This window comes from Echinops telfairi, unplaced genomic scaffold (genome assembly GCF_000313985.2).
Source record: "Echinops telfairi isolate 266 unplaced genomic scaffold, ASM31398v2 ScPeMD7_7420;HRSCAF=8458, whole genome shotgun sequence".
NCBI classification, from domain to species: Eukaryota; Metazoa; Chordata; class Mammalia; order Afrosoricida; family Tenrecidae; genus Echinops; species Echinops telfairi.
This window is the reverse complement of record NW_022111320.1, coordinates 50,440,049-50,454,206: the sequence shown is the minus strand read 5'-3', so window position 1 is coordinate 50,454,206 and position 14,158 is coordinate 50,440,049. Positions and strand designations below refer to the sequence as shown.

At 41.4% G+C, this 14,158-nt stretch overlaps 1 protein-coding gene across 1 annotated transcript in view; it reads left to right on the top strand.

Moving 5' to 3' along the window:
* The first annotated feature begins 1,444 nt into the window (after nucleotides 1-1,444).
* Nucleotides 1,445-14,158, top strand: part of QRICH1 (glutamine rich 1) — a 41,300-nt gene continuing 28,586 nt past the window's right edge. The window contains exons 1-2 of the mRNA XM_045297432.1: nucleotides 1,445-1,551; nucleotides 11,000-11,329. Coding sequence (XP_045153367.1) covers nucleotides 11,021-11,329 — 309 coding nt within the window. The 5' untranslated portion in view covers nucleotides 1,445-1,551; nucleotides 11,000-11,020. The remainder of the gene's footprint in view (nucleotides 1,552-10,999; nucleotides 11,330-14,158) is intronic.

Sequence of the window (14,158 nt, the reverse complement as noted above, 5' to 3'; positions counted from 1 at the left end):
GCTGCCACTGGGCCCTGGAGACCTTGGGGCGGCTCCTGTGTCCAGAATGTCCCTGGACCCGCGCGCCCCGGCTCCTTAGGTGGGGGAAGGGCGGTCCGAGGATTTTGGTGGGCGCGGCGCGCGCTCTTTAAGGCCTGTTTGTACGCGCGGGAGCGCGCGCGCTGTGCGGCCTTCCCGGTGCGCGTGGCCGCCGACGTGCGCGTGCCCGGTCCGGATATTGGCTCTCTGAGCTGGGGCCTGTGGGCCAGAGCGACTTTCCGCGGCGCGCGCGCCCGCCCGCCCGCGACCCCCGGCTTTGGGGCGCGCACCCTGCTGTTGGGTGTCGGCCCTGCGGCGCCTTGGAACAGCGGCGGACGGGCAACTCGCAGAGCGGACAAGATTGCGGGCTGGGCCTTTTCTGTTTCGGATCCCGGTGACGTTCCGGGTCTTCTGTGGCTTGGGCTTGCGTGACTGTTTGACTTGCGGACCCCTATGTGCGAGGGGGGGTGAGGTTGCCAGTTCTCGGAGAATGCGGTGAGCGCAGGCCCATGTGCAGCGAGGGTGCTTGGGAAGGCGCTGCCTTGCATCAGATTCCAAGCTCTGCTGGCTTTGCAAGGACAGCCAGGCCCTATCTCCCAGGTTACCTCACCTTGATCTGGTGCTTTGTGCTGGAGAGGGAAGAGCTTAATCCTAGTGGACCCTTAAACTATCTGCTTTTTTGCAGTTACAAACTAGTTCTTCCTTAAGCGCATCCTACACGTCACCTCTGCGCGCTCTGGAAGGATCCTCGTCTGGGCGACGTGAAACACTGCAGCTTTTAAAATCCTTTTTAAAATTTCAAAGTCTCTTCGTTTGCATGGGGTGGGGGGAGTTTGCTTTTAATAGGAGGGAGCCTCGTTCTCTTAGCCATAAAGTTGCCCAGAACAAAATTGAACAAGCGCCTCAGGATCAATGCTTCCCTTGACTTTATTTTAAAAATTTCCATCAGAAATTTCTAGAATCCATCTGCCCGTCGCTGCCAAAAATCACTGCTTGAAGGGTTTCAGTCCCATTCATCTCTGCCATTCTAACATTGTGTTCTAGGTTCACCTAGAGAACACAATATGTCTCTCTTTTCCAAGACATCATTTGCTAGGTTATGTTGTACAGGTTTGTTTCATTGTATCAAAGGGAAAAGAAGCTAAAAGTACCGTAAGTAAAATTAGTGGTTCATCAAATTTGATGCTGATGGGAGGAATTCTTTCCAATGTAGTGTATTAAGAACAAAGACGAAACTCTAAAAGTTATTGAAGTTACTGGGATGAATGTCTGTACTATTTTCTTCAGAATGTTACATGTCTTAAGAACTCAGGACAAGCCTCAGAAATACATACATTGTGGTGACTGGCGAGTTAAAGTCATATGCTGGAAATGTGTGCCCTTTTTTTCTGGTAATAGTGAAACATTACAAATTCTGTGAATCATTCTGGGTGCTGTCTGGCAGAAACTACTGAGTACTGGAAAATTGAAGATGTACAGCTGCATCTTTGAATCCATCTGCAGACTGCTGCTTGGACAGTGTTCTCTTAAAACGTGAGTTTGGGCAACTTGCCGGTTGTAGTGCAGCAAGATACCCGCTACTCTGGTTCAACAAAAAGCTGGCAAGTTTATCTAAGACACTTCTACTTTTAATAGACCTTTTAGATCTTGTTTTGGAATATTTTTGTTTTATAGCCCGCAAGTTTGAGATCTGACATTTGCATTGATAACTTATAGATATTACTGTCCTCAACTCACCGAATAAGATTTTTGCCTGTGAGGAGATGATCTCCTTATGGTCCTCAGTGATGAAGAATTTGTGTACCTCGCATGACCCTCTGCACTTTATGGTGGGGACTTCCAGAGTGGTTGTCTGTCTCTCTTCAGGCTTGCATGTGCTTTTTCCATATAACCAGCTGTGGTTTGTCGTTGAGGGGCCATGCTTCTTGCTTGTCTTACTTTTCAAGTGGCCATTCTCTTTCTTTTTTTTGGCTTTCCTTTCTTTTTTTAAAAATCATTTTATTAGGGGCTCATACAACTCTCATCACAATCCGTACATACATCAATTGTGTAAAGCACATTTGTACATTCATTGCCCTCATCATTCTCAAAACATTTGCTCTCCATCTAAGCCCCTGGTATCAGGTCCTCATTTTTTCCCCTCCCTTCCAGCTCCCCGCTCCTGGCCATTCTCTTTCTATAATCGTTGATTTCTCAGTTAATTGTAGTGTGAGGTGTTAAAATGAACATCTGTTCTTTTCTGTTCTTTATTTGCTGCTCTGTGTTTTGTTCCATCTGTTCGTAAGGTTTCAGCCCTCTCTGGGCTTCCCTTCAATGTTGCCTTTGTTTTTCCCTAATGCCCACATTGGATTGTGATTTCCGGTATTAAATTAAACTGACTGCATAAAGAAGTGATAGATTAGCTTCCTGCTTGGTTGAAAGAGGGTGGTGGTGGTGGTGATGAGGGTTCCTTGGCTCTTTTTCTTTGGGCAGGACAAGCTGCTTTTATCTTTTTCCTAATTCTTTGTTAAAAGTTTAATGTATCTATTTGTATAAATTCAGATGATCTAAGTACAGTTTAAAGAAAAATTGTGAAGTGAACCCCTGTATAATTACAACTCACAGTGACGCTGTGTGTGTCTTAGGCTTTTCTGTGACTGATTTTTCAGAAGTAGATTGCCAGGCCTTCTGAAGTGTCAACTAGATTCTCCAACCTTTTGGTGAGCAGCCTAGTGAGTGCATTAACGAACTGTTTGTACCACACAGGAGGACTCCTGAACCTCTAGGGATGGCTCCTAGTCTGTGATAATGACTTTCTTTGTTTTTCTTTTACTGTTTTTGTGTTACTAATTAACAGTTTAATTTTGCTTGCTTTTGTATTTTATATAAATAGAATCATACTGTATTTTGTGCTGCCTTTATTACATTGTGAATTATATCCATGTTGTGTGTAGCTGTAGTCTATTCATTCCCATTTCTGTGTAGTACTCTATGAATGTATCACAGTTTATTATCCATTCTAGTATTCGTGGACATCTAGATAGCTTCCAGTTTTTCAGCTGCTTTTAAAATTACTGTGGTGATCACTCCTACACAGGTGTATGTCATAAACACCTAGGGGTAGAATTGCTGGGCCATAAGAAATTGGTATTTTCCAGATAATTTTCTAGATAATACAAATGGTAGTGCCAATTTGCAGTCCGTTAATCCGTGGTAGGATTGTGAATTGTACATTGAAAGTGTGTTGTCAAAAATTTGAGTCATGAAAAAAAATTTTTTTTTTTAAATTGAGTCATGATGAAAAGGCCCTGAATTAGGGACCATTCTGGCAAAAGTTCAGAGCAGATTGAATGGCTTAATGGGGTGATTTCCATCCCAAATGCTATAGTGGATTTCTCTCTCACAGAAATATGTCTCCTACATGGCTTCTTGGAAATGACTCTGTTAATTAGGACAAAGATGGCTGTGACTCCTTATAATGGAAAAAAAAAATATTAGTAGTATTTTTTTGTAATATTGAATGTGTTCTTTGAAGCAGATGTAACAAATGAGTAAATGTTAGCATTGACGAGGGACTGGAGCTTGGCTGTTGAGTAAAATAGGAATTGGCTTCCATAAGGAAGCTCTGAGTATCTAATCTTTGTCTATTTCATCTTCAAGATGCCAAGCTCTATGGACAGCAGAGAAGGGATGGCAGAGAGAAAACTCAAGGCTGACCCTGGTCAGTAGTAAGGTTTTCACTTAGTCCTAACTGGAAAAGAGAAAAACTTTCACACTAAAGAAAGTCAGCCCTGGTGGGAGGCTGATCTGTCTATTGTTTTGCAAAGCAGCTATACTGAAACTAAAGCATTTAGAAGCAATTGCTTATTCACAGGACTTGTTCTTTCTAATGAGGAGGAAAGGACTTTCTGCTTTCTCCATTATTAATCTACCATTTGATTCTCTCCAGCTCATGTTTTTTAGAAGTACAGGTATGTGTCACTTAACATCTGCAGCATGTTCTGTGAAATAGGATGTTTTGTGATTTAGACGTTGTGTGAACACCATATTAAAACCTTATGGGAGGAAAAAAAAACAACCTTAAGGGAGCTGTTTCTGATCATCTTCATCCTGCAGAAGCAGGAGGAAAGAGCAGTGGTTTTGGGATCTGAGCGATTGCCCAAGAGTTTGGCCAAAGGGATGGAGTGAGAGGAAGCAAATAGGGAGAGAACAGTGTCCTCCTGTTCCACCTGATCACCCCAGACCCCCACCACTACTGCCCACCTGCTCACTACAGAGCCATGCCACGTGTCTCGTATGTCTGTATCTCAGTTTTGGTCCAGTGTTGTAAGCATTTGAGTTTAGGGTTTTTAAAAACATTAAGTGGAAATATTAAGTACAAAGAGGTGCTTCCTTTACTTTTTTTTTAACCTTATGAAACCATAGGTATATACGGAATATATACAGTCAATTGTTGCCTGAATAGCTAAGAGGTAATGCATACCTGTATTTTACTTCGACTTGAGCAAATTAGTAATTTTTTTCTTTCAGTTTCATCAGTTTACTCCATTTCTGTTTATTACCAAGTGCAACTTTGTGGGTCCAGTTAGCATCTTGAAGAAGTTAATAGTCTTCATTATTATGCAAGCTCGTAGTACCAAATAGTTTGGTTTGTCTTTGAGAGTATTGGATTTTGTGGAGAAGTATACTGCATTTGAACAAAATACTGTAATTTTAACAAAATCTTTCTGACTTACTGTGGAGTTTATAGTTTTCTTTTGTGTATGAAACTGACTTTACAGACCTGGACGTGGTGTTGATTACCATTACTGTGATGTAATCACTGTACAGAAATATTCTGTGATTCCTCTTCCCAGCAAAACCAGTTAACCTTTTAAAATATTATTTAATTTTTAGAGTAGTTTTAGGTTTATAGAAAGTTGGAATGTTCTCATACGTTCTCATATACACGCGCACACAATTTTCCCCTTTATTAACATCTTGCATTGTTATGTTAACATTTGTTAAAATTGATAAGCCAGTGTTTATTGTTATTATTAACTAAAGTTTATTTGAACTCATTCTTTGATTTGTATAGTTTTATGGGTTTCCACAAATGGTTTTAATTCCCCCCCCCACCCCGATAAATGCTTAGTCTCATGTACATTCTTAGTTTTATACAGAATAATTTCACTACCTTAAAAATTCACTCTTCTCACTCGTCTGTTTAGCCCTCCTTCTCCCACCCCAACCCCTGGCAACCACTGATCTTTTTACTGTTTCTACAGTTTTGTATGTAGTTGCAGTTTTATAATATGTAACCTGTTTTAGTTTCTCCTGGGTTTTTTTTTTCTCTTTACATTTGATTCTTCTGGGTTTTTATAAAATGAGTTTTTCAGTATTATGCATAAAACCAGTTGCCATGGAATCAATTATTATTAACTCATTGTGACCCTACAGGACAGAGTAGAGCTACTCAGAGTTTCTAAGGCTGTAATCTTTATACCCTGTTTTCCCAAAAGTAAGACATCCCCTGAAAATAAGACCTACTTACAGTTTTGCCTCGGACCTACTTACAGTTTTGTCTCTCGCTGAAATATAAGGCATCACCCTGAAAATAAGACCCGTCTGAAGCTATCGTAACTCTGGACTCTGGACCATAGCCACTGCGCAGCTCACTGTTGGCCGCAGAGCAGCCGGAGCAGACAGGAAGTGCGAGGTCTCTTTTAATAAAGCAATAAATGTGTACCATATTCTTCTTCATGGAAAAATAAGACATCCCCTGAAAATAAGACCTAGTGCATCTTTGGGAGCAAAAATTAATATGACACTGTCTTATTTTGGGGGAAACAGGGTAGTACAGTGACTGTCCCTTCCATTTCCCTTTGTTTTCTGCATCATTCAATAATTTGTCCATATAGAATCCTTCAACATTGCAACTCGAGGCTTGAATTTTGTCTTTAGTTTTTCTAGCTTGGGTAGCTGAATGTGTTCTTCCCTTTTGGTTTACTAATTCCATGTCTTTGCACATTTTATTGTAATACTTAGTCATCTCAAGCTTTCAAACAAATCGATTGTTCACCTCTCTTCATTATTTCTTTCATTGATTTTAACTGTTCTACACTTAGTGCCACTCTGATTCATCTGACATCCTTTTTGGTCTCTTTTTTTTCTTCCCTGGCTTTTTAATGACCCTTTGTTTTCTTGTCCGATGTCCTTGATGTATCCCATACATTCAGTGCTAATCTTTAGAAGCAAGGGTGGCAAGATTTCATTTTACATACTTTGACCATGTTATCAAGAAGGACCAGTCTCGAGAAAGAACACCATGCTTGGTAAAGTACAGGATTGGTGAAAAAAGGAGGACCCTCAGCAAGACAGAGTGAGACAGTGGCTGCAGCAGTGGACTCAGACATGGCAACATTTGTGAGGATGGCCCAGAACAAACCGTAGATAGTGTCACTCTGAGTAGGGACTTAACTCAACAGCACTAAACAGCAATCTGTATGGCTACAACTTTCCTGCAGAGAGGCTGGTGGGTTTGAACTACTGACCCTCTGCTTTCCCGCTGCCCCACCAGGGCGCCTTGTATTTTGATTATAAGTCCTTTATCAGATATATGTTTTGCCAGCATATCTCCCAGCCTGGCTTAGTATTTCATTCTTTTACAATTGTTTAGCCATCATTGTTAAAAATGTTAATTTGTTACATTATCCAGTCTTTTGAAAAATTGAGTCATGACTAAACAAAATTGGAGTGTATAAATATATGGTCTGCCTTTTTACCCTTAATGTGCCTTCTGTGTCATTAAAAATTTTAAATAACTAGCAGGGCTGAGAATGCACAAAGAATCTTCCAGCTACTGTGCTACAGAAAGAACAGTGGAGTCACCAAAAAACTTAGACACAGGTATTATTTATGTAAATTTAGTGTATAATATAGTACATTTCAAGTCAGCTAAATAATTTCAGTAATTTATTGATTGATAAAAGGACAAGTTGTTAGTCTTCAGCAAAGTAAAATTAAATTTTTCCTTCACTATGCAATATAGACATCAATGGGTGAAAGCATGTATAGAAAGTTAAACTAAAATGAAAGTTATGAATGAGGAGTGATCTGATTCTGTGATAGGATTGTGTGGTATAAAAGTAAGTATAGGAAGAAAACCATTGCCTTGTGCAAGATTTTTTTTCTGAATTGTTTTCTTTACTCATTGACTTACTTAAAACATTTGAGTGTATTTCTGAAACGGGTGAATGGAGCAGAGATGTGGGGACAATTGCATCTGAGCGTGGAGATGGGGTCGAGCTAGATTCTGACTGGGATCCGGTGACTGCAGGATATCCATGCATTTCAGTGGCATCTATTTCCTGTGTGTTGGCAAACTTTTATTTGAGGTTATGCAGGGTTAACGTTTCAGAAACATGGAAGCTAAATTCATTGTAACTGGTTTATATTTATCCTTTAGGAATTGTTAATTTTCCCCTAGCATAAAAGAGGTGGAAGATTTGGTCAGGGTACTTTGGGCTGTGAGGTTGCTAGCAACAGCAGGGCCTCTGAGAACATTATTCACCTGAAGCCTTTCTGTTTTAGGAGGGTAAATGAGTCAAGTCACATCTTTTAGGTTAAAACGCATCTTGACCAGCCCTTCCTGGGGTAGACTAGAATCAGCCTAGCTCTCCCCAAATTGAGCTACGTTTGGAAGGCCACTGCCCTGTGGGAATTGGAGCTTTTCTGAGGATGTGTCCCCATGTGTTTCGTGGGGGTCTCCAGGAATTCTGGACTGTGTCTCATTGGCGAACCTTCACTAGACCTAGCTGCTGCAGAACTTGAATTAGACGCTTTGCTTTTGAGGCCTAGAGAGCAACAGAGCCAGGGAAAGGCCTTTGGAAATCTATAGGGGTTTATTTTGGAGGGTGTGGGGAGACTTCTTTGTCTTTCCACCAAGATTTCCACAGAATTTGGACTATGTGTCAACTGTGAAGCCTCACCAGTTACTTAATGTTTGTGCACTGTTACCTTCCCCTCCACAAGCCCAGGGGGCGGAGTGGGTAACATGATGGACTGCTAACCCCAAGGTCAGCCCTTCAGAACCAACGGCGAGCGAGGGAGAAAGATGAGACTACTCCGTGAAGAGGGGAAACAAATCTCAAACCCACAGAGGCAGTTCTCTGTCCTGTAGTATGGCTGTGAGTCGGCATCTACTCTGTCTGCAGTATGGCTGTGAGTCGGCATTGCCTCGATAGCCGTGAGTTTGGTTTTGGAGCTTCCCTTCTGGGAATAGAACAAAGTAACAGGCCAGAAATGATCACATTTTGCCCTGAAATAATGTATTTTAAAAATCTTATTTGCATGGCTGTTTGTCAGATTAACAAGGTGGTTTCGGTTTTCATTGTTTGTCTTTGCCATGTCCTTCTTTTCTCCCTGAGGGTTTTCTGCTTGAGGCATGTAGAATCGCTCCTTCTGAGGACTGCAGGGTGGAGGAGCTGTCTTGGGTGACTGGCCTGGAGTGATGATGCTGCTGCCTCATGAGGAGTGGCTTTTCAGAAATCCACGACACCTGTATGTGCCTTAGAGACAGTGCTGGAAAAGCCTGCATGTTCTCTGACTGGGGAGCATCTTCTAATTGCTCGTGTATCAGGTCAAATGCTGACTAGGTGTACATATGCACACACTGATGGGTGCTGCCAAGCCAACAAGTTTCAAGGGACAAGAAATGAAACTAAAAAAAAAAAGAAATGAAACTATCTCTGTGTAAGTGCGCTAATGTGCAGAGTGGAGTGTTCTTTCCAATTCTTTTCCATTAAAGTTTTTATTTTTTTCTTAATGGGATCTATTAGCTTCCTCTGATTCTGTGGTCCTTGAATCATTCTGGTTTTTGCAGAGTCAATGGGGAGCTTTGTGAGGAGTTATTAAAAGAAGTTTTGTGGGAAATAGTGGTGGGTTCTACTTGAAACTCCACTGAGAATTTCAATCTTAAGAGTGTGAGGAACATATTAAGGGTTCTACACTCTGGAGTTCAAATCACTTGGCTAACAGTAAACAAAAAGACATTTTTATTATAAAGTATTTCAGGTATTTTTACAGGGAGAAAACTGTAATGAGCACCTGTGTGGACCTGTGTCAACCTTTTCAAACTGTTCTAAAGAAATTTCCCTAGTCAGTCTTGTAGGAGGCTTTTGATGAAAGCTGAAAGTATGGACTTGTATTATTTTGTAACGGATATTTTCCAAACTTTGTTACATTATTCTTGAGTCATGGATGTCCAACTTTAGTTGCTCTTTTGCTCAAGGAGGAAATTCCTGTTTGGACCAGAGTAGTAACTTTTTTTTTAGGTCCTATGTGGAAACATTTTGACAGAATTTGGATTTGTTTGGTAGTGACATGCAAATTATTATTTTTTTTGATTTTTCTTTTTTTAAACATTTTATTAGGGGATCATACAACTGTTATCGCAATCCATACACACATCAATTGTGTAAAGCGCATTTGTACATCATTCTCAAAACATTTTCTCTCCACTTAAACCCCTGACATTAGGTCCTCATTTTCCCCCTCCCTCCCCGCTGCCCCCTCCCTCATGAGCCCTTGATAGTTTATAAATTGGTATTTTGTCATATCTTGCCCTGTCCGACGTCTCCCTTCACCCACTTTTCGGTTGTCTGTCCCCCAGGGAGGAGGTCACACACAGTTCCATGTAATCGGTTCCCTCTTTCCTACCCATTCTCCCTTTACCCTCCCTGTTTCACCACTCACACCACTGGTCCTGTAGGGCTCATCCGCCCTGGATTCCTTGTATTTTCAGTTCCTATCTGTACCAGTGTACATCCTCTGGTCTAGCCAGACTTGCAAAGTAAAATTCAAATCATGATAGTGGAAGCGGAGAGGAAACACTTAGGAATTAGAGGAAAGTTGTATTTCTCATCGTTGTTACACTACCACATCTTTCTCTCACAAAATGGCTAGTGGATTCAAACCACCAACATTTTGGTTCAGAGTGAAGGCTTAACCACTGAGTTACCAGGGCTCCTTCAATCTAGTCCCATGAAATTATTATAGTAATAATATCTAACACTAATATAGCACTGTGTGTCAGGTACTTTTCTAAGTGGTTTACATGTGTCTTAATCTTCATGTTAGCTCTTTGTGGAAAGTACCATTTTAATATGCTCTACTTTATAGATAAGAACAGTGAGGTTAAATTACTTGCTCAAGCATACACAGCTAAGGAACTGATATTCGAACCCAGGTAGTCTGGACTCAGAGTCTACACTCTAAACCTGTGGGTCGCGACCCCTTTGGGGGTCAAATGACCCTTTCACAGGGGTCGCCCGATTCATAACAGTAGTAAAATTACAATTATGAAGTAGAAACGAAAATAGTTCATGGTTGTGGGGGTCACCACAACATGAGGAGCTGTATTAAAGGGTCGTGGCATTAGGAAGGTTGAGAACCACTGCTCTAAACCAATAAGTGATTCTACAAAAGGATTCAAGCAGTATAAGGCTAAATGGGATATTGTGTATTTCTAACGGGAGGTGGGTACACACTTTCTTGAGTTTCCCTGCAGCTAGGGGCTAAGCCCTCCATTATAGGACCTATTTGGTAGTGGATTAAAGACATGTCAGTCGGAATCCCTGTTGCTCACTTGCTTCTCCTTACTTGGTAGTCTTCTCTGTGAGGGCCACAGAGTAGTTTTGCATGTGACTTTTACTGACCAGAAGATGGGATTGGCTCCGTGCGGGATGGGGAGTGTGTGTTCAGCCTGTTTCATCCAGTATTGTGAATCATACTTTTGTTTTTTGTTTTCTGTGTCATAGTTTGATATACTTTGTATGAAAAAGGTTTGCAAACACCATTAACTGAAAGAATAAAGTAGTATAATAAAATTTTACTTTGATTCTAGATGTTATTTAGCTGCCCTGAAATATTCTGTTCTGATATGAGGGTGTCTGCTTCTAATCATTTCAAGATATAAAAGCAGTAGCATAACTTTGACTTCTGTTCATTCTTTTATTTTTAGGAACCCTAAGGACTCTGCAATATGAATAATTCTCTGGAGAATACCATCTCCTTTGAAGAGTATATCCGAGTCAAGGCAAGGTCTGTCCCACAACACAGGATGAAGGAGTTTCTGGACTCGCTGGCCTCCAAAGGGCCAGAAGCCCTTCAGGAGTTCCAACAGACAGCTACCACGACCATGGTGTACCAGCAGGGTGGGAGCTGCATTTACACAGACAGCACCGAAGTGGCTGGGTCTTTGCTTGAGCTAGCTTGTCCAGTCACGACCAGTGTCCAGCCACAGACTCAGCAAGAACAGCAGATCCAGGTTCAGCAGCCACAGCAGGTTCAGGTAAAAGGGAAATGTTGAGTATTTCATTTGCCTTCATTCTTTGGGTTAACCAGCACCATCACATCTGTATACTTGGCTACAAGAGTTATTTTCACTAAAGGAATACTATATGAGGTTTTTTTTTTCCTCTTCAAAAGTTCTTGTTCAAAAATCTTACCATAGTGAATGATGCGGGGAGTGCGGAGTGGAGACCCAAAGCCCATCAGTAGGCCACTGGAGATCCCCTTGCAGAGGGGTCCCAGGGAGGAGATGAGCCAGTCAGGGTGCGATGTAGCAATGATGAAAAATACAACTTTCCTCTAGTTCCTAAATGTTTCCTCCCCGCTCCCACTACCATGACTAGAATTCGACCTTGCAAGTCTGGTTAGACCAGAGGATGTACACTGGTACAGGTAGGAACTGGAAATCCAGGGAATCCAGGGCGGATGATCCCTATAGGACCAGTGGTGTGAGTGGCGATACAAGGAGGGTAGAGGGAGAGTGGGTAGGAAAGACGGAACTGATTACAAGGAACTATATGTGACCTCCCTGGGGGATGGACAACAGAAAAGTGGGTGAAGGGAGACGTCGGACAGGGCAAGATATGACAAAATAATTTATAAATTATCAAAGGCTCATGAGGGAGGGAGGAGCGGGGAGGGAGGGGGAAAGTATCAGGATCTAATGCCGGGGGCTTAAGTGGAGAGGAAATGTTTTGAGAATGATGTACAAAGGCGCTTTACACAATTGATGTATGTATGGATTGTGATAAGAGTTGTATGAGCCCCTAATAAAGTGATTTAAAAAAAAGTTCTTGTTCAACATTAAGATTTTTGGTTACTGTGACTAAAAATAGTTGTAATTACGGTTAACTGGAACGACCACAGACACTTACCGTATTTGCTTTGGAGATCTGGGCAGTGTAGAAGCCAGAGGTCTTCTGAAATTGGATTGTGTGTGACTGAAGCGTCCTTCTGTCTGTGTCCAGCTGAGCAGAGGAAGAACAGAGCAGTACTAATTTTGGCTCATTCTGAAAACATGACATTTGGATTGTATTTCAAAATGGAAAGACCATTATGTTTTAGTGGTCTTCATTTTGTTGTATAGTTCTATGACTTAGATCACCTAACGATTTTTAGTTCTGGGGGAGGAAGGAGAAGGTCGAGAGAGGATGGTGCGGGGGCTCAAGTGGGGGGAAAATGTTTTGAGGGTATTGATGGCAACATATGTATGTGTGCGCTTAATGCAATTGAATGATGGATTGTCATGGGATTTGTGGGGACCCCCCCCCCCAGTAGAATGCTAAAGAAAAAAATTTTAGTTTTGCATTTATTATTTAAAAGACTCAAGAAATAAACATAATTGATAATGAGTGCATTGGTGAAGGAAAAACTAATGCATTTGCTGACAAAGGAAAGCTTTTTGTCCAAACTTATGTGAAACAGCAGTCTGCTCTAGTTCCAAATGCTGCTTCCTTGTCCCCATCCATTGTGGTCCTATCTCATCTTATCCTTGATGCTGTTCCACTAAGAGGACAGGAAAGGGAGAGAGGCAGGACTAGTGGTGGTGGTGGGAGGGTGTGTGCCTGGTAATGTAGATGTTTGACCCCTTTCCCATCAGGCAGACAGAGTGGCACACTCAATTGTCTCTAGCGTTACAGACCTGGATTTTATTTTTTTTTTAATTAATCATTTTATTGGGGGCTTTTAGAAATCTTACAAGAATCCATCATTCAATGATAGTATTAAGCACACTTGTACATATGTTGCCATCAATAGTTCCAAAACAATTTCTTTCTACTTAAGCCCTGGTATCAGTTCTTTTTTTCCTCTTCCGCCTGGATTTGAATATGACTTGACCCTTCATAGATGTGCCATGGCCTTAATCATTCTGAGCCTGTTTGTTCATTTATCAGAGAGTAATAGTGATTTAATGAGGCTACCTGAGATAATAGATAGTGCATTTATTATATGGCAAATGGAGGGGCACAGCCATTGTTTATTCCAGGCCATGTAAGAAAATAAGGGTGCTAGGTAAAAGAAGACTGACTTTTTGGCTTAATAAATTAATCTGTTGTCATATGCACTTAGACCACACCTATTCTAAGTAACTGAAAGGCTAAGAATTCCTGCAAATTCTGGGTGGAAAACGCCATAAAAAAAAACCCCATTAAATTCAAGTAATTCCTGAAAAAGGGAAAGCTGATAGATTCAGGTGACAAAATAATTCATGTTACAAGTGAGCTTTTGGGAAGGTCGTGCAGTTCTGCGGAGTCCCTAAGCCCAGAAGTAGAGGGCCCCTGGACCAGCTTCAGCTCCGTGGCTTGGGCATTGACAGACACAGGTCCTGCATGCAGGGTGAGTGTAGGCTGAGGCGCACGAGCGGCAGTGGGAAAGGATACACCTCTCTTCAGTGCAGTTAAGGCAGTGTGTTCCTCTCTGAAAATATACTCAGACACCAACAGAAAGATTGTCCACACGTCCAAACTCTCCCTAAGGAAGAAAAGTAACTCCGCTAACCTTTCCCATCTTTTAACCCTGTTGGAACCCTTGAAATAATGTCAGGTCTCAGAGAAATACCTGCAGAGAAATTATAATTACAACTCATAGAATATTTGCTTGATCAAGTTAGAGATAAAATTCAGTAATTGTCAGTGTTCTTTTAAAGTACGAATCCCATTTTTTCTGAAGCTGCGTACAATTTTAGCCAATTTTAGATACTTTTGTCTGTATGATTTCTTTGTCCCCACAGATTATCAATTCTAATGTAAGTCATTGGTGTAGATAGAGGAACCTTCATATTTTTCTCCTTTGGAAAAAAAAAGTCTTACATGTCCGTCCATCTCCTCCA